Genomic DNA, 23,592 nt, shown 5'->3' with positions numbered 1-23,592 from the left:
AAGTTTGTTGTTTTCATTTTGTCTGCCCAAAGAGGTTATAGGAGAATCTTCTTGGTCTGCGCGATTATATTCCTGTAAAATTAATTTTGTTTACCAAGTGAAAAAAAGTATTTTGAATCTTGTGACTGAATTTCTCAGCCATTCGCAATGATTCATAATTCATTCCTGTTACGGAATGGAGTGATTGACGTCTGTTGCAGTGACAGTCATGGGACAACCAAATGGGATATTGATTTTAAATTAATGTCATCCCAAATAAAATAATAACGAAACCTTTATTTTGTCAAATTGTTTAATAAAACCAGTCAATAAGGAACAAATTAGTCAGTATCTTGTGTTAATAAACAGCTGGATCACATTTCAAATGTAAATTAATTGGCATATTTTGACAGATAATTATAGATAGGGAATGACCACCACAGCAATCAATCATGATAAATTTATGATTAACTGGACTCGGACCAGATTGGGAAAGGTAAAACTTTCGTTATACGAAATGAGATTTATGGTTTCCGGGAAGTTATTTCACAGAAAGAAGTACTACCAGATTCATTGATAATATCATTAATAAAAATGAAAAATTATTTCAAAATGGTGTATATATATATATATATATATAAAATAATATAATATTTTATTGTTATAACACTTGATATAATAGTTATATAAAACACTATGTTGTGTTAGGCTCTGATCCTGTCCATAACGTTATAGAATGGTATTAGTTTTCTGTTTTGCTTTTTCCAATCATATTGTGTTGTAAAATGATGCCCTTTATGGGTTCTTGATTAGATTAATAAAATTCTTATCTTATCTTATATATGATTGTTATAAGTTTAACGAGTTATGATAAAGAATTTTATACAAAATATCCTTGGTTATGGTCAATTTTCATTTTGATAAACAATGGACAACCTTTTCTACAGAAATTCAGGCAAATACGTAAATCTACGGTGATGAAACAGGAGTTTTTATATATGAGTTAAGCTTTAAACTTTTCCCATTCTGTGGTACCTTTATACTCGAAAAGCTGTATGTAACTCACTCTTTATGTACACATACAAAATATGAATTTTTTACTTCTAAATTTCCTATAACCTATAAAACTAATAAAAAGAAATTTTCTTTTGAGAAAAGACATGAGAATACAGAAATATTCTGAAAATTTATTTACAATAGCTAAATTTAATTACAACGCTTTTGAAGCAAAAGTTACATAGATATTATACCATGGTTAGGCAAAACGGTATGGTGGCCGTAATGACTGGGATGGCTACTGTTTCTGGAGCTCAAACTCTCACTGTCTGTAGTAGTACTTCCTTCAACCGCGTACACTCCATCCCAGCATTTGCAGTGTTCTTCAAGGAAACACATGAAAACGGCAACAATTATTCCACGAGAAAACATAACCAAGACCAACAAGTACGACAGTGATTCTGTCAACGGTGATTGGGAACACGACAAGTAAATAATGTATGCCCCGGTTATAAAACACATAGTTGCAAACATTTTGTATCCACTTTGTTTGATGTTAGTAAGTTCAACTGCAAGATCTTTGTTTTCACTATACTTTCTGTGCATTTCCCATTCTTTGTACCTCAAAAGAAAACTCAGAATGCACAACCACGTAAACAACAGACATAAAACGATTGATCCTTGTATGATCCAAAAGCTTGATGTCATTCGTGCGATGTAAAGTTCTCCATCCCAGCATGACAAATTCCCGCCAAGAACAGTGACACTTAACCAGGTTATAGTCACGACAGTTGGCATGAACCAGCCAAGCAAACACATAACATAGTACATCCGGTTCTCAACAACAACACCTTTGAACGTCAACATAAACGAAATTCCTATCATCAAAAACCAAGAGAAAATTGCGGTAGACAATAGTGTCAACAAAACACCAAACGACACACAAGTTTCAATGTCTCGGATTATGGCGTCAGAGTGGAAAACACGACCAATCCGAACGACCAATTCCAGTACGTCGTGGAAAATAAAAGCTGCGAACAAATTTCTATAAAATCTTGTTCTTGTCGATTGGATTGCATTATTACAACATGTAATTCCAAGGGAAGCCAAAATCAATATCAAAGAAAGTACTAAAAGCGCAGCTCCAAAAATATCGGCTCCGTTATGTGGTATAGACAATGCGCCGACGCTAACTGATGCGCTCTCAGAAACGTTCATGATATTATCTGACGTATTTTTCACAGTTTCGTAAATGACACCAATGCACTCACTATAATTTGTCCAGCCGGGTTCAAATTCTTCCGGAAATATTTCCTTCCCAGGGTGTATTCCAATCCAGTTCCCATCAAGTCCGCACTCTTTGGACGCATATGACTGTCTTTCCATTCCAGTGTCGTGTTTTCCAGGACATGGAAGTTTTGTAATTGATCCAATTAAAGTTGGAGGCCAGCACAAGATTGTATCCCATGTTGCATTACAAAACAAATTACTCGGAACGGTCAAAGCATCTCCCTGGCTATCAAGACATTCCATCAATGTAGAAGGATATTTGTCGAATTTTACCATTGTCCTCTGCAAAGTTCCAATTTATTCTTTGAAAAACAAACATAGGCTAAATCCAAAATATTTCAAAATGTCTTTCATATTGATAAAGTTTGAATAGACTTTACGTTAATAAATCTTTAATTATTTTTTCCACCCTCTGTTCTATTCCTTGCATAACTTTGAACTAACCCAGCATGTGATGTTGAACGTTATGAAAATGTTTCATTACGAGAGGCGTGGCTAAAGTAGAAAATTATCAAACCCCGATTAGCAGAGAAAATTTGATCTGTGGATAAAAGTTGAAACAACGATAATTAATGACAGCGCAGAGTTCCTGGTGGTTTGTTTATTTCACTATCAATCAAAAGGGTTAAAGTTTTCGTGATTAGAAATTAGCATTAATTGACCGATGTCGTAATAAAATTAACACGTGACAGGATAGCAGGCGTTACAGTGACATATACATTGAAGGTTATCATACATTTTATTGTAAGATCACCCAAGTTTATACAAGAGGGTGTTGTAGAACGACGGTTAAGTTGGGGTTCGTGTGGCTTATTCTTTAGTTTTCTATGTTGTGTCATGTGTACTATTGTTTGTCTGTTTGTCTTTTTCATTTTTAGCCATGACGTTGTCAGTTTATTTTCGATTTATGAGTCTGACTGTCCCTATGGTATCTCTCGTCCCTCTTTGCACAAATTATGCTGATGAACCTTTTAGAGATATCGTGGTTTTATTTAAACTTTCGTATGCTTACCTTGTTTTGTTTAAATCTTTAAACTTAAAATTTAAAATAAAGCTCTTTGCCGGTTAATATTGTTAATTTGTTTACATTGACTACCACTAAAAGTTAAACGATTCCTGAACACACAAATCATACAACAGGCTTACTTAATGAGGATATCATAAAACGACTAACTAAAGCTTGTTTCAATATCTCTTTACTATAGTTTCGGTATTCATGTTTAAAAGGTTTTTGTTTTGTTTTGTTTTGATACCGGTATACGAGAATAAAATGCTAATCAAAGGGCTCATTACAAGCATATCAATCAATTGATATAGTACTTTGTCATGTCTTGTGGTTAACTTTTTGTATTAATCTGTCCACTACATCCTATTTAGTGTACAAGTATATGTAAATGTGATCTAAGTTCGATGCTAGTTTTATCAGTTTTCGTGATTCTTTTGTACCTCAGATGTCGCCTCAGATATCAAGAGTATCATCAAAACATATAATATCATGAGAAAGTAAACCCTCCCCATTACATATTTTTGCATCTGTTAACACTGGTATTCATTTCACTCTAATTTATGGATTAAATAGTGTTTAATATAGATTAAATTCTCATCGCACAACCTTATCTTATTCTCATTTTTGTCAATATATCTTTTTATTATAAATAAAGCTGTCATATCCTGTCAACAGACCTGAACGAGTTGCTCTTTTCACATGTCCACCTCCTTGTCTGTGGTGTAATAAATCAGGTAGGATACAAAGTTTCGTGCTAATTTGATAGACATGTTGTAGTGTTTTGTACAGCTATTTCTGAAATTCTAGCTGGGGCAGTTTTAATAAGAAGATGTGGTATAATCAATCTAATTAGAATATTGACCTCTGATTTCGTAATACTACATTTTAATTAGATTGTGGTATAATTCCCAATAAGACAACTCCACAAGAGACCAAACGACACAGAATTTAACAGCCATAAGACACCGTACGGCCTTCTACAATGAGTAAAGCCAATACCGCATAGTCCCGAAATCACAAATGTAAAACAATTTAAACTAGAAAACTATAACGGCCTAATTAATGATAACAAAAACAAGCGAAAAAATAAATAAATGTAACACAGGTTCCTGGCATGTGAGAGGCACATACATACAAATGTGGCGGGGTAAACTGACATGTTAGCGGGATCCTAAAAAGCTCCTCCCCCTTACCTGAGATAGTTTTTAACAATTCACCATGAAAACTAACTGTAAAACTCAGTTAAAAAAGGCTAAACCCCTCAAATGGATACAAATATAACATAAAGTGGGCGTGGCCGGGTATTTGTACGTTCCAACATCAAAAAGAAACGAAGCACATATCTGAGAGTACTCGAAGTTATTTACAGCTGGTTTAAAGCCAATAACAACTAATAATAAAAAAGATCATGCGTCCTCGAGCATAGTAAGAATCTCAGGGACAGCAAACTTGCTATTACCCTTATAACCAGTCACTAGGTGTTTAGTATTACATGGCTACCGTGAATATCAAATTACCAAAAGTGACCGGTACACACGGTATATATATCTTCTAAAACACATATCGTGTAGGGTTTTCTAGAATATTTTACCATGGTACACACTTAATAAGTATCTAATCGTATATTATTTTGACCAAATTTACATTCGTCCAAAACAAAATGGTTCGTACAAACCAGACATATTTTAAGCAATAATTAAGGTATAATATATCTTTTATCAGCTGTAAAATATTTGATAAAGTGTTTTCTGCATACATGACATGAAAGGAACATGATAATAGATAGTGCACAGCTGAGTATGAGAGGGTGACCATTAGAAAGATCTTGTCTGTCTTTAAAATGAATGATTGAAAGTATAAAGTGCATAGCCTTCCTAAAAGGATTCAAAGTTCATCGAGATATAAATATACTGTAAATAAAAGAACTGTTGACTTGGCACAACCTTTGTAACGTTCCATGTTCAATGAACAATATTTTCTGTAACCGTAAAATTTACGTTGTGGTCTAAATGTCAGTAAAAATTCATCCCAGACAACAGATAATTAACCAGAAACAGTACTTAACATACTTACAGGCATATAACTCGAATAATTCAAGCCCTTTCCGTGTCCGATTTTCTCCCACACGAGAGTTAATGTAGCCTTCGTAGATCAGCGGAATATAACGACTGAATTATTCGGGTTAACAGGCATAAAACTTATACAAAAGAGGTGCGACAGATACCAGGGGGACAGTCTAACTCATAGATCGAATTAAACTGACAACGCCATGGCTAAAAAAGATACAGTACTTGCATAAAACTTAATGTAAAACTTTTTCTTTCTTTTTCAAAAAATGAGTCCTTGTGATCTATTAAAGATGCCGGCATATGAGAACAGGTAAGACATATCAACTTCAGATGTTTGATCATTGAGGTTTGTGTCGATCGCTGAGGCAGTTTCCAATCGCTGAGGCATCTGTACATCGATAGTTGAGACATTTGAACATCGATAGTTGAGACATTTGTACATCGATAGTTAAGACATTTGTACATCGATAGTTGAGACATTTGTCCATCGATGGTTGATGACATTTGTACATCGGTGGTTGATGACATTTTGACATCGATAGTTGAGACATTTGTCCATAGATGGTTGATGACATTTGGTCATCGATGGTTGATGACATTTGTCCATCGTTGGTTGATGACATTTGTCCATAGATGGTTGATGACATTTGGCAATCGGTGGTTGATGACATTTGTCCATCGGTGGTTGATGACATTTTGACATCGATAGTTGAGACATTTGCTCATCAATAGTTGATGACATTTGTCCATCGATGGTTGATGGCATTTGGCCATCGACGATTGATGGCATTTGGTCATCGATGGTTGATGACATTTGGCCATCGAAGCTTTATGACATTTGTCCATCGATGCTTGATGACATTTGTCCATCGATGGTTGATGGCATTTGTCCATCGATGGTAGATGACATTTGTCCATCGATGATTGATGACATTTGTCCATCGTTCAATCATTTGCGCATAATAGTTGAATCATTTTCTAATCGTTGAGACATCGTAGTCGTGCACGTGGCTCTTTTGAGATTTCTACATATATGAAATGGATATAAACTCTGCTTTTTACTAGGCTGACACGGTGAGTAGGATGTGCTAGTTCACTAGGAAATAGTAAGCATGAAGAGTTGGTACTTTATTCAAGACTTTTTTCTAGCAAACGTATATTTTTTTTATTTTTTTGTTAAAAAAATAAAGGAAAGGAAAGTACTAGTATGGGATTTACACATAAAAAGATCTGTACGTTTAACACCCTCGTTCATGTATACATGTAGGTCCGTTATATTTGATATGATTCTTCCGTTATTTTGTATCCATTCATCCTGCATTATAGTCTTTGTGAATGGTGTGAAGCCGTTTCCATTGGATTTAATTATATATATCTACATAACGGCAATAAATCATAGTCTTTCGCGCCTGAAATATTTACTGAATGGTACAGAAATTTATAAACGATAACATGCTGACCCCTTCTTTTGATTTCGTTTATTATCGACTTGGCAAGATTAAAGTGGTGCATGGTGTCAAAAGAATTTTGATAATAAGGCGTATAATGTTGATACTAGTGAAATAAATGATAAAAACAAAACAAAAGAAACAACAAATGGATTGTTTTGTGATAATTACTGCCCACTCACTAGAACAGGTTTTAGAGAATAGGCATATTAAATTTCGAAAACGTATCTCAAGTCAAAAGTGCAAATACATATATATGCATTTTGAAACGTTGATTTCACTGATATCAGTTAAACACATAAAAAAGGACTGTTCCCATGTCCATTTTATCCTTTTACTCCTTGTGTTTCTATAAGACAGGGCAGTCAAAATTCGTTCCGTGTTTGCGTCTCAAATTTCCTCTTTTTAATCTATTTTCATTTCATGTAAAACTGTTCTCCACCTTGATGTGATATTTATGTCTTGCTTTAACATACAACACTAACGGACAGTCATTCGTTTTCATGTTCATTATTTATTTAAACCTTTGGATCAATTACAGGCAAACATATAACATCTTCAGCAAATGTCTAAAATGTCTTATAAATGCTCATCATAAATTATATTACTGGATAATAGGGATATTCATGACTATGTAGTAAATTTTGTGAACAAAATAAGTTGGATTGTTCATTTTAACACTTTTCCTATGACGTTAACAACAAATGAATTGTTTTTTTTTAATCATATTGTAACATACCACAAACAAAAAATGTAAAAAAAAATGATTTGTTTTAAATTCAACTCAGAAAATCAATGTATTTACTAGTATATACCTTTTTTCTTCATTTTTTGGTCTGTTGAAAAACGTTGTTTGTGCTGTATTTAGACACGTACACAATTGCGGTTTTTGTCCAACGCAATCATAGGTTTGAACGTTGTTTTCAATTTAGACTGTTTTATATCTTTTTTAATATATATTTATATTTATCTATTTTTCGTTATGATGTTTACTTATGTGCATTTGTTATTGTTATAATAAATATTTCTGTGTTTGCTGTTTTCTATTTTGCCACCTAGACAGGTTGGAGCAGAATTAAACCATCCAGAAAGCGTCTTGAGAATCGTAGACATTCCTTACGTAGAGTTCATACACTTGTTACATCGTTATATCTTTACCGAGTGATAATAACCACTTCATGTAGAAATCCCTCACGTAAATCACAAGATTTTATATTCTTTGAAGAAAGATTCCTTAATTATCAAATGTTGCACAACTATCTTGGCGTCTGCATGGTCTGTTTCTATGTTGGCGGCAGCGTTACGCTATGGTTATCTTGTCAGACGTAATTCTGACCATTTACATGTAGGATTACTTAATGATGTTTTTCATATATACAAAAAGACAATGTTGAGAGTATATCTGGATTTTCTCCGCACAACTTTATCAATGAATCTACAAAATAACATGGCTAATTTTTATTCTGTATTACTACTACGTTCTTCTTCATGTTGATCAAATATTTAATTGCGTACTATTTAATGTAAAAAAAAATTGTTTATAATTATTATAAAATATTGTCATTAATTTTGTTCAATATTGATTCTATCTGTCTTACTAAAATTATGTATTAATACTGATATTCAGTATTTTAGGACTGTTGAATCAGTATCCTACATCTTCAGTACTTCAAATGCATCATAATGGTTGTTTGTATTTAAAAAATAAATCAGCTTATACATTAAAAGAACACATTTTTAAATATTATGCACTAGTCTACGATTATATATTGAATATACAGTAATAACATATGTTTTTCTAGTTCAACAATAATAGAATTCTGCCAGAACAAAGGACAAGATAAAAAAGGAATAATTATGAAAAGAGCAGACGGCATTATATTTAGCACATTACAGACTCCAGGAAATTACATAAAGATTGTCACATGGTACATTTTACTTGGGAATTGTTTATATAAGACATGAAATGACCCTGCACAAGCGAGTACACGTGGGCTTTTGAAGTCGTTTATTGGTATTTTTGTTTATGTAGAATCGTTCACAGAAGGCGCACGTTTGTCATTAATAAATAAAGATATAAGTACTTCCTTGTGGTTTGTTTATATTCTTCATGTGGTTAAAACACTGAATACCTAGCACATTGAAAATGATACGATTGGGATTTTTTTTCTTCTTCGAAGTAGTGCCTCTTGGAAGGCAATGACAAAGGTACAATCATAATTAAACTATAAGCACAATACAGTACAAAAAATCAATGTATGCTACTGATGTGATAATAACAAAAACATTATATTTAAATGTGTAGTTGTCTGTAATGAGGATGCTTGCGACAGAAGAAGGGGGACACACATTTTGGTTAATTGATTGCCTATAGCTTGGACATTTATGATTCATGTGAATCTCCGCGCGACCAACAAAGCCAGCAAGAATAAAAACGTAAATAGATAAATCGGGGCCATTTGTTTGATTGCTAAACTGAAGGAGACACCAAGGGACGTAGCGTAAGTACAAATGACAAAATTATAACCAATCAAACAAGCAGTTATAATAATATGGATTTAACAAATGTGTGTTAGCAATTTCAAATTAAAGCATTACAGTATCTACCATACAGTGACTATGGTTAAAATTAGTCAAATGTTTTCAAAGTTGTTATGCCATCACATGTCCTTAACCAAAATGACTTTTCGGGAGGACGCATTTAAGCAAACTTATTATGTTGAAACAAATTGTGTCAGTCCTTGTTACATTTGGTGCAATGAACCAGAAAGTGTATCTCATCCTCTACCTCACCTGAGCAGCAATATCATTAAAGTCTGAGGTGTAGAGGAATATCCTGGTATCTGCCAGTTCCTACGAAGTACTGAAATTCTTGGTTTCGCCTGACTTCTCCAGTAATATTTGTTACTGACAAGATAAAGGGGACTGTTCAAATTAGAAAAGTAAATTAACATGGCCCTAAAAGGCTTCCGTACATTCACATACACTCTATCAACCAACACACAACTAGCCTATTTTGTGATTCTCATGTTCAATATGTTTTGAAAAAGAAAAAGAAGCTAGTCATAACTGATAGATGGGGAACCACTTTACAGAAGTTTTTAGATGGGCGTCGTGTTTGCAGAATTCTACAAGATGGGCATAATTTTTTTTTAAAGATACAAAATTTAAAATGCACTTGCCCAATACTCTGATAAATTTGAAAAAGACAAAACATAGAAAACTTAAGAATAAGCAACACGAACCCCCCCCCCCCCAAAAAAAAAAATAGGGGTGATCTCAGATGCTCCGGAAGGGTAAGCAGATCCTGCTCCACATGTGGCACCCGACATGTTGCTTATGCTAGAAAAAATCCGGTAAATAGTCATAACAAGACCTTGAACCCTACAAGGCCATGCGTCAAAGGTTTAGGTCTTTATGGAACTGAAATTTTCAGCAGAAATAAACACTACAATCAAAATATGTCATTTGATTTCAATTAAATGTAGTACAATGGATTTCCATATCAAGACCTTGAACCCTAATTGAATTGATTTTCAAGGTCATTTCAGTACTTAGATTTTATTTTAGCATTTTGGGTATAGTTAAATATCTGCATAGCTTGACAACTCAGATTACATCAGAATTATTTGATATAGGATAAAAAGAGTTGGTTGAGGAATACAAAGCATATAAATACAATATTTTTATTGAACAAATTAAAAGAAAAATGGTAACAAATATTAAGATACTCAATCTTATTTTGTGACTAGATGAACACTAAATATATCTTTGGTATCTACATTAGAAGTCAAAGGGGCGTATACGCGCGTATATAGTATCGGGGAGTGCAACGACATGGGCATTGTTTGGATATTAAGCTCATCATGAAAAGAAAAAGCTCATCATAATAGAGAAAAAGCTCATCATAATAGAGAAAAACCTCATCATGATAGAGAAAAAGCTCATCATAATAAAGAAAAAGCTCATCATAATAAAGAAAAACCTCATCATGATAGAGAAAAACCTCATCATAATAAAGAAATACCTCATCATAATAGAGAAAAACCTCATCATTTTGGTTGCATTACAAATTATTTGCTAAAAACGAAAAACAGATCCAAACCTGTGGAAGCAGATATCTCAGAACACGATACTGCTTTTACTAATTTTATTTTGGCTATTGACAACGATTTAATGGTCATTCCTCATGACACCGTTACTTAATAAATATAGATCATTTCTTCAGGCTGATTCTAATTTAAAATATTCTACATGTAAAATGCAGTCTAAACTCATTTATTTCTATAGAAATTCAGTTGTCAAACAACTTCAACAAGTTTAAGGCAAATATAACATAATATTTAGTTGCAAAATAACTATTTAAGATGCCGTATAAGCTTTTAGTCAATTGAAAACTGACCTTAAAATCTAAATGTCATGCAACTGTAATAGACACAAATAACGGACAGATATTTCATTCCGCTTCAAGTTTACTTAGAAAAGACATAGAAACTCTACAGAAGACTACCCAACTTCGGATGAATTGTCTCTTCCTTCTTAATTTAGTCAACGCCTTCGTATTTATTGCAATTCATTCTATGGTTACTCAATGAAACTGAATACAGCCAAGACTATTCTCAAGAAATGACACCAGAGAAATTGTGGAAATGCTAAGCAATTGTTGAGGCAATCGTTTTTGTTTTACTCCTTTTCATTTAGGATTGGCTTTACAAATTTACCATGAGTTTGGTTCAAAACACCTTGTTGAAACATTGAATGCCAATGGAATTTATGCTTCTTAAAGTAAAGTGCGACGCTATCTAATGTGTTACCAACCATGAAATTGAGCGAATTTAAGATAGTGTGTACGTCTCGTATACTGTTTCCCCAGCATCTTTGCAGACAAGCATATGGATGTCATCAAACCTTCCTAAACCCCCTTTTAGATCTCTGTTAAATCTTGGATGAATTGATAGGGATGGTTTGAAGCTGGTATTTTTTTTTTAGGAACAAATGTCTTCGGACTTCCTACATAACCCTTGTCTGTACTTGTAAAGAAAAACTCAAAATAACGTGTTTGTTTTGAGCAGAACCTTTCATGTGCAGACCCGTGGCCATGAGTGAAATGTGTAGAAATATTAAAACATGTCTTGTTACGGTTGATGAAAATGAAGATGATGGAGATAACGGTTGATTTGGTATAAAGCTTGTTGCACTGATACACACGGTTGCAGCCCCGAGGTTAGGGGTGTGTTGGCGTGCCCTTAAAAAGTTAAACCCCGCCACTATCTGTATATGCCTGTTTCAAGTCACGAGACGGTAATGCAGTGTTTGCCGTTTGTTTCTATATACTATATTTGTTTCTTTCTTATTTATTTTGTACATTCATCAGGCCGTTAGATTTTTTGTTTGTTTTACATTATTCATTTCGGGAATTGAAGACTATGCAGTATGAATTTTACTCATTGTTGAAGTCCGTACGGGACCTATAATTGTTTTATGTCTCATTTGGTCTCATTTGGAGAGTTGTCTCATTTGCAATCATATCACATCTTCTTTTTTTATATGGAATACTTTTGAAGTTTGTTGTACGTTCAAAGGGAAAAAAGGGGGATATAGTTACAAAACCTTTAATGTAATAGATATTAACCCGAGAGTTAAATACACAACAAAAGACAATACTATGGTAGCAGTAATAATTGTGAAAAAAACCCAAAGCAACGAGTAGTCTATAAAAAAACCTGAAGTATCCGCAAATTCAATTTGAGGTCATATGTAGTGTTCTATGGCTTTGGTTTGATACCTCACCCACTATGACAGTTTAAAAAATAATTTTAAAGTATTGTCCTGCATGACACTTGATTTTTACCTGAAATTGATATTTTTCATAAGGTTAAGGTGCTCTAAACATTTTATAGGTTGAAAACTTGATTTTTGAAGTTTTGTTTATAAAACATCGTTTTAGGATTTTTTTTTGATAAAAAAAATCTCAATGATTAAGGTTTATGTATAATAACAAACACTACTAAAGCCAAAACAGTATCATTTGTATTTAGGTAGAGTTTAGAAATAGAAAAAAATGTCAAAATTGAAACCCTCCCAAATTTTCACAGATTTTTACATATGACCTTTGACCTCAATTTAAAAAAATGTGACCATATCAAGTCCTGACGACAGGCATATTATTATAGTACACGATTTGTTCTTTACAATGATATATTATGTAGGTGTGTGTTCGAAGGGGAGATTAAATTTAAAAAAATCTGCCTTCAGTCACCGCACTATTAACTAAACATGAGGTTCGATAAAACTCAACAAATATAACAGACTTCAAATTTTGAACGCCAGACGATACATTTTTTCTTTGCAAGTTGGTAAAGATAAATTTGGAATTGGATGAATGTTTAGAAAAACATATATAATTGATGTGTTTCTTTGTTCAAATTTTATCGTATTTTTCAGTAGTATAAGTCGACTGCAAACCTCTTTAACTTGAACATGCCTTATTCGTAATGCCGTTTGGAACTGCTGGATTTTGTAAAGTTTAATTGATTTTAATTTTGTTTCTTATCTTCATAATGAAGAGTTCCTACATTTATTTTCTATTAAAGTGTTATATTCCACATGCTTAAAGTTGTGTAAGCATATACATACCATTTGGCTTACAACATGATTTTACCGTATGAACTTCATGAAATATGTTCATTTTCAATTCTTAGTTATCATGTCTTGATTATCGTTTATTGTGTATTCACGGTAGGGATAGTGTCTGGCTAGGATCGGGGTTTTTCGAGTGATTTGATCGGGTTTTTTTTCGAGTGTGACCACTTTTTTTTCGAGTGAATATGAACAAAAATGTAAACAAACAGACTTCATTTCTGAAATCCCATCATATGGACGCTTGCGTTTGATATACAAGGTTATACAATGTTTATGAGTATTTGATATAAAAAGATATTATTAATCCGACGTTATTTTTTGTTAAAAAGTTTAAATTAGACTTATAATCAGTGATTTAATTCCAAATTACAGAATAAAGCCATTTCTATACGCATAACAATGTAAATGTTTAAGGAATTGCATATATAGAATCTATATAACCTTAGAAATACACAAATTATTGTTATTGAATAGAAATCGGCGTTTTGAGACTAAATTCATTTCTTTATGTTCGGGTTTTTTCGAGAGCAGTCCGGGCTTTTTCGAGTGCATCCATTTTTTTTCGAGTGATTATACAAATAAATGATATGTGTCATTTTTTTGACGTTTAAAAACTATAAACAAAAGATCAAATTAAGTACTTTTCAAAGCATGAAACCAATACATTCGTCAGTTTGATAATTGTGTACTAAAAATTGCATGTTATAAACAAGTATCGTTCATTTGTATATATTGTTATTTGTTTATCTTATAAATTACATGTTCAGTTATTATTCGTGATGTCAACAATATAATATAAGCATAGATAATTATTTGGATTGAGACGTACATACAGATAGTTTGCTGAGGTGATGCACTATTCATTTCATTATTAATTGTAGATGAAAACAAAAAAATAGAGAATGTTATGGAATATCCTTACTTGGGTCTGCTGATTAAATCAAATGGTAATCTCAGTCATAGTACAGTTGAATTAACAAAAAAGGCAAAAAAGGATTTGTTTTCTATTAAAACATATACTAATTCTCTTGGCAGCCTTCCTATCAGAGTGTCAAATAACTTATTTGACACTTAGTGAGACCTATATTAACCTATAATTCTGAAATAACATATTTGGACTGATATATAACATATTTCAAAGCTAAAAAAAGAGCTTTGGTGTCTGGAAAAATTGTGGACCCATTTAATTTTATTGACAAGATTCCAATAGAAAACTTGCATCTTGGTTATTGCAAGTTTACCCTTGGCACTAACAAGAGTGCCTCCAATTTTGGTACAAAGAACGAATTGGGAAGACTGCCTATTGAATTCATATAAAAACCCAAACTATTGTGTATTTAGCAAGGCTTTTCACCTCAAATTTGAATCCCTTATTACATGAATCTTTTCAATTAACTCAAACTTTGGATTCTAGTGGCTCCTATTCATGGTTCACTTTTGCAAAAGATATTCTTTCTGAATCTAACATTGATATAGATAGACTAAAAACCTGTGATAATTTAAAACAATTAAAAATATTAAAAGCTATATTAAACCCCAAATAAACTCATACTACAACAACGTTGATGGATAAGTTGAAATCTATTAATGATAAAAGTAAATTAATTTTTTATAAAGGACTTGAGCCAAATCTATTGACCAAACCTTACCTCTCTAACCCAAACTTTGAATTTAGAAAATTAATTACAAAACTTAGAATCAGTGACCATTCATTATTAATTGAAAAGGTAAGGCATTTTAAAATTCCTCGCGAAGAGAGACTTTGCAAAAAATGCAAAGTACTAGATGATGAGAAACATTTCTTAATAAATTGTTCTCATAATTCAAATATTAGATTAACATATTTTAATTGCATTAACAGAGAAAGTAATTCATTTGCTAATCTCACTGACAATGACAAAGTTATATATATACTTAACCCATCAACACCAACACAAGTGAATAAACTAGGATCCTTTATAAAAAAGTCAATGGAACTGAGGACAGGGGACCCTTTAATATTTACCTGAATTTGTGTATATATATTGAGTTACTTAGTTATTGTCTTTATTTGTTTTTATATGGCAATAAAACTTTGAATTGAAAAAAAAAATTATGTATAAAATTTATTTCAATTGTTTTATTTTCAAAGGGAATCGAAAAAGGGCGGAGTAGGTGGTTGTGTGTGTGTGTGTGTGTGTGTGTGTTTGTGTTTAAATGTTTATTTATGGATTTTTTAGTGTTGGGGAGGGGAGCAGGCCGCCTCTAGTAGAATATATTCCATTGCATAGCATTTTTCTGATTCCTCACTGCTGTTTAGTATGTTTTTTATTTCGTTTTATAAAAACTCCGGGGTTCACCGAAAGGTGTGACGCGCGTGAAACCCCTACTTCTGGAACCCATACTTCTACATACCGTAAACACATTACATTGTTATTCATAACAATAGAAATTGTTTTAAAGCATGACTATAAAATATTTCTTACAGTATAAACTACAAGTTGTTTCAAAACATATTAAAATACATATTTCAGGCAATTGCAATAGCTAAAAATATCTATTAAGCTTTTATTTTTATTCAAAAAATCATTCAAATACGTCTTTGCTTGGAGTTTTATTTTATAAAATATGGCAATGTTTTAAAGAACATACATATAAATAAATTTTATCTGAATTATACATTCAAGGCATTTAGATTTTATTCGTACTAAGCCTTAATGATAAAACAAATATAAAACCTTGATTGTTGAAGACTAATGATGGCACCAAAGGGCGGAACCAGCCATTTTTAAAAGCGGTAGCCAACCCAAGATAAAAGGGGCTTTCAGTCATATGCCCAATTCGAAAACATTGATCGTGAAAAATTGGGTTCCAGCCCCAAGACCCCCATCCCCTTGAATTGCCCCAAAAAGGGCGAGTTCTTACATGTATATGCATGCAGTATATTACTTTTGTTTGTAAGCGTGTCCAGTCGCCAGTTTAATCCAAACGCACATTCCTCAGTATGTTTGTTAAATGTTGAAAAGAGGGGGAAGGGGAGCTTTTTTTTTTATATATAAAACCGTAACATGCAATATGCATATATGATTACCTTTATTAATCTGATACATGTAAGTAGCGTCCGTCGGGGTTTCTAATCCAGACACACCTATACCTCGGTGTATAACAATGTCATGTGTTTGGTGATTTTTTGGGAATATAAAACATTGTTCTTCACTTAATTACAGTTATAAACTAGAAACTGTCATTTTTTAAACTCTAGAATACCTTTTTTCTTATTGATTTTTTTGGTAAAAAAAACCCGGACCATCTGTCTAAAAACCCGGACGATTATACAGTTGCTCTCGAAAAAACCGGGACAATAACAAATACTGTATTCTTTGGTTACCTACAAGGAAATTGTGCTTCTTTGCTGATCAAAACATGTATATTATTCAATATAAGATGGGTAGTAATGTAAAAAACTATTATTATACGAAATTTAATTTAATAAAGTTAATTGAACTTATCGCATATTTTATCACTCGAAAAAGCCCGAGCTACACTCGAAAAAAATGGACCAAATCACTCGAAAAACCACGATCCTAGCCGGACACTATACCTACAGTGGTATTACAGTGTACAAAAATGTTAAGTCTGCTCTTGTGCTTACATATGTGAAAATGTTCAACATTTTACTGCTCGATTTGCTTTATATTGTGACATTCATATACTAATACCCGTACTGTCTTGTGGTATTTTGATGAACTATTTTATCAGTCATACCCTCCCTATTTAGCAAATAGCTCAATGCCTGTTATGATAAAACCATAGGCAGATCAATTATGTTGTCATACGTGTTTGGTATGAACTTTCTGAAATAAGGATGATGATAATTGCATGTCAAGCTTTTTAATATGGTATATACAAACCTCCAGAGTATCGACACACATAACTGAGAATGTCTGATGTCTACCTAAGAATATTATACAATTACAAATGTAAATCTACGTCATATCTTAATTTACATCTCGAAACTAAAAGTGAGTTCTAAATCAACTAAACTCGACGACAAAAACAATTGATTTGAATTCCAAAAAGTTGTGCCAAATACGATTAAAGATAATACTATTGCAAAATCAACTTAAGGTCCTATTTTGGAAATTTAGTCTCAAAATGATTTGTAGATTTATCAATTAAGAATTTAAGAAAGGTATTTTATATAGAGTTGATAATATCCTCGGAGACTAGAAGTCCACTAGCACAGGTATCTATCTAGTACTAGATGAAGATAACACTCAATAGATTTGATGTGTACGGTACGTATTTCTGTGTATTCCTTCATAAGAAGAATGCATGTGGAGCTTTATGATCAAATAAAAAAGTATAACCTGAGTGTATGCCATTCAAGTGGAGCATCCAGGAAGAGTGTCCAGGGGTTAGAACTCGCCCCTTTTGTGTTCACAATCAATGCATTGGAATGCAGACATATGTTTGGAATCCCCTCTTTATCCTGGGTTTGGACCCCTCCCCTTTAATGGCTATTTATGAGATGGCATCATTATTTTATTTTATATGCACCTTATGTGTAATAAAGATTTGCCTAGACTGCATCTAAGTACGTGATATGATACATGTATATTGTGTGATGATAAATACTTTGAAATCTTTGCTGGTTTTAAAATGTTTTTTATTACATCTTATCAAAATCCAAGAATCAACAATTAAGATTTTCTTAAAATTAAATTGCAAGTCTTGCATTTAGATTTATTGTTTCTAGCTCAGCCCAAAAATCTTTCGTACGTTGAAGGAGTTACACATTATGTCAATTGTTTTCTTATCTGAAGCCCCCGGTATAGAGAAAGTTCCATGCTTTTTGCACTTGATGAACAAGCTCTTTGAATGGTCCTTAGGGGGCCTGTTGCAAGACAGAATTTATGTCCCTATTCAATATATCCCCATTTTTCAGTTGCAGTCCAAATTTCCCCGCCTGTCAACCGAAACAGCTTCTACATATGTATTTGTTTTTTTCAAATGGCATCTCTTTTAGAAAATTTATTACTGATGGAATATCACATTCTAATAGTGAAGTAATTCAGGGAAACTGTGAATTTATATGTTCCTTTATTTTACTTTAAGTTCTTTTATGATATTTGATTGACTTTTATATACATGTATTACAGAACCTTTAATTTTTATTTATTGTTTATTTGTTCTCTGAACATCCATAAAATATTCGCCACTAAACGATAAGCTATGAACAATCAATCAATATGTTACGATGGAGACCACATGAGACCAGTACTGTGTTAATATCCTATAGATAAACCAATCTGGGAGTAGAAAATATCATAAAACACCAGGTTACCTGCATAAGTAAGCTTGACTTTATCATGTTCATAAGCTAGAATATTACTGTAAATGATTTGTAATTGTACTGAAAATAATGCTTCAACATGTTTTTACGAAATCTTTATGGTATGTTTCAGAAAGTTTCATTGTATCTTGAAATTTAGTGATATTCCCTGCACAGTTCATTTATACTTGCAAGCTGAAAGATCAGAAATTTTCTATCATGCTTACACAAGAAATCAAATATGATGCCTAAAAACTGTCATGTTAGTCCATTAAAATTTCCATACACTAATAAAATTTTAGAATTTGTAAAAGGTCTCCCACCACGGATGTAGTGTGAAAAATCGAGTTTGTTTTCTTCAAAGAAGGAAATATCTCAAAATCATTTATCAACAAAATACCCCAAAAACGGGATTATCTACGTGAATGGAATGAAATTGTTTTAGTTGGAAACTTGAAAATGGGATTTTCTGTTGGGTACAATGGATCCTAATGGAAACATTTCTTTCATGTCTATGGTGATCGATATAAAACAAGGATATTTGATGGATGATTTCTTACAGCCACCAGTTCATCTTATGCAAAGCAAGATATGTGTCTTTTAAAGCCAAATCCGGAGATGTAAACGGACGACCAACAAAATTTAAATTCAAGCGCTGGAGATGTAAAGTCCAGCACTCACGGCTGGTAATCTACACACGCAGAACATTTGGTTCTGTAATGAAAACCGTGAGAGGATTTTCCGGTTGTGCTTGAGTGGAGTAATTGTCACCGCTTCAAAAAGTATGTACATTTCTAAATCTCAATTTTCTTATTCAACTGATCAAAATATTGAAAATCAGAGAATGCTATGCTGTGGTGAATACTTTAAAGAAGAGATACGTGTATCATTCACTGTTGTACGTAGAGTTGAACTCCTACAAAATCAGTTGCCCCACGAGAAATTGCTTAAAAAGGTGACATTTCAATTTTGAAATGGTTCTATTTATAGACCTACAAGTTCAAATTTAGTTTTTTTATGGCAATGGGTATGAATGTTGTTTTTGGCAGCGTGTACGCTGTCCGGTGTTGATAGACGTCTTAATAATTCCAAAAACTACATTTTTTCATTAAGTCATGCGCGAGGGGATAGGTTCTGATTGAGGACATCGTGAATGCGTGAGGGGAAGGACAAACATTTTTTTTATCCTTATACTGCAATACATGTCAACTGATCACTGATTCAATGAAATCAAACTATTAATTGTTTGTTCAATTTCATAAAATGCCATTGTTCAAAGGAAAAAGGAAAAGAGGACTAAAATTGACTCTCTACAAATAGCCATGGAGATACAAGTTATCCCCGCCCTCGAAGCGAACTAAACCCTCTGGGAGTAGTCCTGTCGTCACAAATATACGTCACAGAGATCACCACATAAATTTAAGAAAAGTATATCGCCGATCAAAACTTCAACACCTATATATATTAGACGTTATCTGTTCACCCTAAATCACGAAATTTTCGAAACAAAAAAGGCAGAACAGAATTTATTATTCACGAACATCGATGAAAGCCAAGATAATCTCGAGGAAGACCATAAGGAAGAGCATGTATTAGACAACGAAGAAGTCAAAGAAGAAGACCATGTAGTAGACCACGAGAAAGACCACATGGAAGAAATTGAGGAAGAATATAAAGTTTTTTAAAGTGCTTTAGATAAACTCTCAGACGTAGGGAAAAGAGAAATATTTAGGTTTTTTTTCATTAGTACAGAGTGGACGTTTTCCTTTAAACAACATTGCGTTCGACCTGTTTTTGGACATTGTTGAGTGGTTTGAAAAGGACGAATCAAGACGAATGAGATACTCCCCAACATCTCTGCAGTATTTTTGGTTATCGTTGACCACATTTTTTGTTTTTATTCTTCGTGAAACATATTATTTAACCTAGGTTCCCACAATCTATTTCATAATTCAATCTCATAAATTTTTCTAATGTAGCCTAATTTAGGTAAGTTTCAACGACTCATAGCTTGAATATAAAAATATAATTTGTACTTCCCCTCACGCATTCACGATGTCCTCAATCAGAACCTATCCCCTCACGCATGACTTAATGAAAAAATGTAGCTTTTGGAATTATTAAGACGTCTATCAACACCGGACAGCGTTAACGTCGCCAAACACAACATTCATACCCATTGCCCTAAAAAAACTAAATTTGAACTTGTAGGTCTATAAATAGAACCATTTCAAAATTGAAATGTCACCTTTTTAAGCAATTTCTCGTGGGGCAACTGATTTTGTAGGAGTTCAACTCTACGTACAACAGTGAATGATACACGTATCTCTTCGTTAAAGTATTCACCACAGCATAGCATTCTCTATTTTCAATATTTTGATCAGTTGAATAAGAAAATTGAGATTTAGAAATGTACATACCTTTTGAAGCGGTGATAATTACTCCACTTAAGCACAACCGGAAAATCCTCTCACGGTTTTTATTGCAGAACCAAATGTTCTGCGTGTGTAGATTACAAGCCGTGGCACTAGAGATGTAAAGTCCAGTGCTGTAGATTTAAATTTATTCGCTGGAGATGTGAACATACAACTGGAGATGTGAACATACATCTCCAGCACGGAACTTTACATCTACTGCGTTAGAGTTTACATCCCCGGCGCTTGTACCTAAACAATAGGCAAACAGGATCTGCAGTTTTTTTACTTCTAAAAAAATTCTTGACAAGAAATGTGATAAAATGTTAGAAATATACAATTGTAATTTTAGAGTAATTTTTTTTTTTAAATAACGACCAACCAGGATCAAAATGTCTGTGATGGTCATGTTTTGGTCGAATGAATGTTTTTTTTTCTTCTGAAATCATAAATGATTTGTTAATGATCAAATGCGAGATAAATGACTCTTATTCATATTTTGGTTGTTATTTTAGGCCATTTGATGTGTTGACATTTCTGTGAAAAATAGGTTGAAAACTAAACAACAATTAAAAATAGCTGATTTTCATTGCTATATATAGAACCAGTTTTATATAGCAATATTCCACCAATTATTTTCATATGTGGATTATAACACTCAGCGGATGAGAAATACCAAAACTTGTAAAAAAAAATAATGAGTTTCAAAACAACACTTAAATAGACAAAATATAATCTATTCATATGTTGACTATTTTCTTTCTTGACTAGATAGTCTTTCAAATGCCTTAGTTGCACTCTTTGTAGCGTAATTTTATTCATAATCGAAAGCATATATACTACCACAGATCTACTTTAATATATTCAAACTTCACTCTGAAAACACAATGCTCGAAACATGTGCTAACTCACTTTGCAACTGAGGAATACACAGAGGGGTTCTTGTAAAAAAAAATCCTTTAGAGTGTTTAAAAGACAACATTTAAATAGACACATTACAAAATATGTATTTTGTTCTAGAGTATACTAAATCTTTAAAATGCTCAAGTTGTACACTTTATAGACAAGCATACTACCACAATTAGCTCTTTTATATTTAATAAACTTATAATGATTTAAAATGCACATGCAAAAATGTTCCTCCGAATATTTTTGACTTTCAGTTGACCTCCGTCACCTCTGATGTAGAACATTGTTCTCGTTGATGTCTTGTCTTGCATTTTGCTACCTCATAATATGATTATAGTTATCAAAAGTACCAGGATTATAATTTTATACGCCAGACGCGCGTTTCGTCTACATAAGACTCATCAGTGACGCTCAGATCAAAATAGTTACTCATTTACTATGAGATATTCAGTAATTAATCTAAGTAATAACAACTAACATAATAAATAATGTGAAGGTACAAACACAAATATTCAGTGTTTGCGCAGAATCCAGTCATGTTTGATAGCCAGCTATAATATGATGATAGAATTTAAATGCTTTGTCCGCTATAAAGTGTTCATGGTTTTGCCTTAGTTCGATATATCAACAAATCCTATTTTGTATGCTGTTCTTGATTCTTTTTCCAAACCGAATCTTTTTGTAGTCTTTTCTACAATCTATCACTGAGGTAGTAGGAATTCACTAACGTGGAAAACACAAAAATTGACAGTGATAACACCTGGAAAAAAGATTAATAGATTTAACAAAATAACCTATTTTACTTACAAGAAAAACGTATTTGTATTGCATGTATTTTTTAGCGGTCATAATATTATTAATGGTAGTCACAATCAAGTGATAGGTTATGTTTTACATCGCCACGTAAAAGGCATACATAGTCAAAGTTGACGACCTTGTCAAAGCCTACTGTAAGGGGAAACTAAAATGCGCTAACCAACTTTATTAGCGGAATTCTATACTGCTAGGTACATACACCGTCTTGCCGATTTCAGATCATTATGTAATGGTTGTTTGTGGTTTGATCATATATGATTTGTTTTGGCCTAGTGACATCTTTCTATTTGATACATTTAGATACTGTTTTATGAAATTTTATAAACCCAGTATTGTGGTGAACGACGCATAATTTTGTTTCCGGATACTTATATTGATACAAACAAACTATATAATTTATGTTATAAGAATAGTATAAGGGAGACAAATCAAATTTAACACCTGGTCTCAATTATAATGCCCGCAATTACGAGTCCAAATGATAAAGGTTTAAAAAATACTATTTATATAAAGGCTAACCATTATAGAAAAGCAACGATAAAATACATCTTAAGTTCATTGCCTATAATCCAAAATATTGCTGTCATTGTTTTCATCTGTACACCATTTATCTGGGAGAAGGGACGAAACAAAACTCAACACACGTCTAGGAAGTTTTTAACGACTTTAACGACTTTAACTGCCCATGAGGGTCTTACATGCTCTGTAA

The 23,592-nt window shown here is 32.8% G+C and overlaps 1 protein-coding gene across 1 annotated transcript; it reads right to left on the bottom strand.

Moving 5' to 3' along the window:
* Window positions 1-1,150: 1,150 nt before the first annotated feature.
* LOC143054028 (PDF receptor-like) lies at window positions 1,151-2,722 on the bottom strand. The gene has a single exon (XM_076226873.1). The coding sequence runs from the start codon at window positions 2,539-2,541 to the stop codon at window positions 1,213-1,215; it is 1,329 nt and encodes a 442-aa protein (XP_076082988.1). The 5' UTR covers window positions 2,542-2,722; the 3' UTR covers window positions 1,151-1,212.
* Window positions 2,723-23,592: the final 20,870 nt, after the last annotated feature.

This window comes from Mytilus galloprovincialis, chromosome 12, assembly GCF_965363235.1.
Source record: "Mytilus galloprovincialis chromosome 12, xbMytGall1.hap1.1, whole genome shotgun sequence".
NCBI classification, from domain to species: domain Eukaryota; kingdom Metazoa; phylum Mollusca; class Bivalvia; order Mytilida; family Mytilidae; genus Mytilus; species Mytilus galloprovincialis.
Note: the sequence above shows the minus strand (reverse complement) of the source record. Positions and strands in the feature narration are given on the sequence as shown.

Excerpts from the sequence above, each read along its gene's own strand:
- LOC143054028 (XM_076226873.1), bottom strand. The coding sequence starts at position 2,541 with ATGGTAAAATTCGACAAATATCCTTCTACATTGATGGAATGTCTTGAT.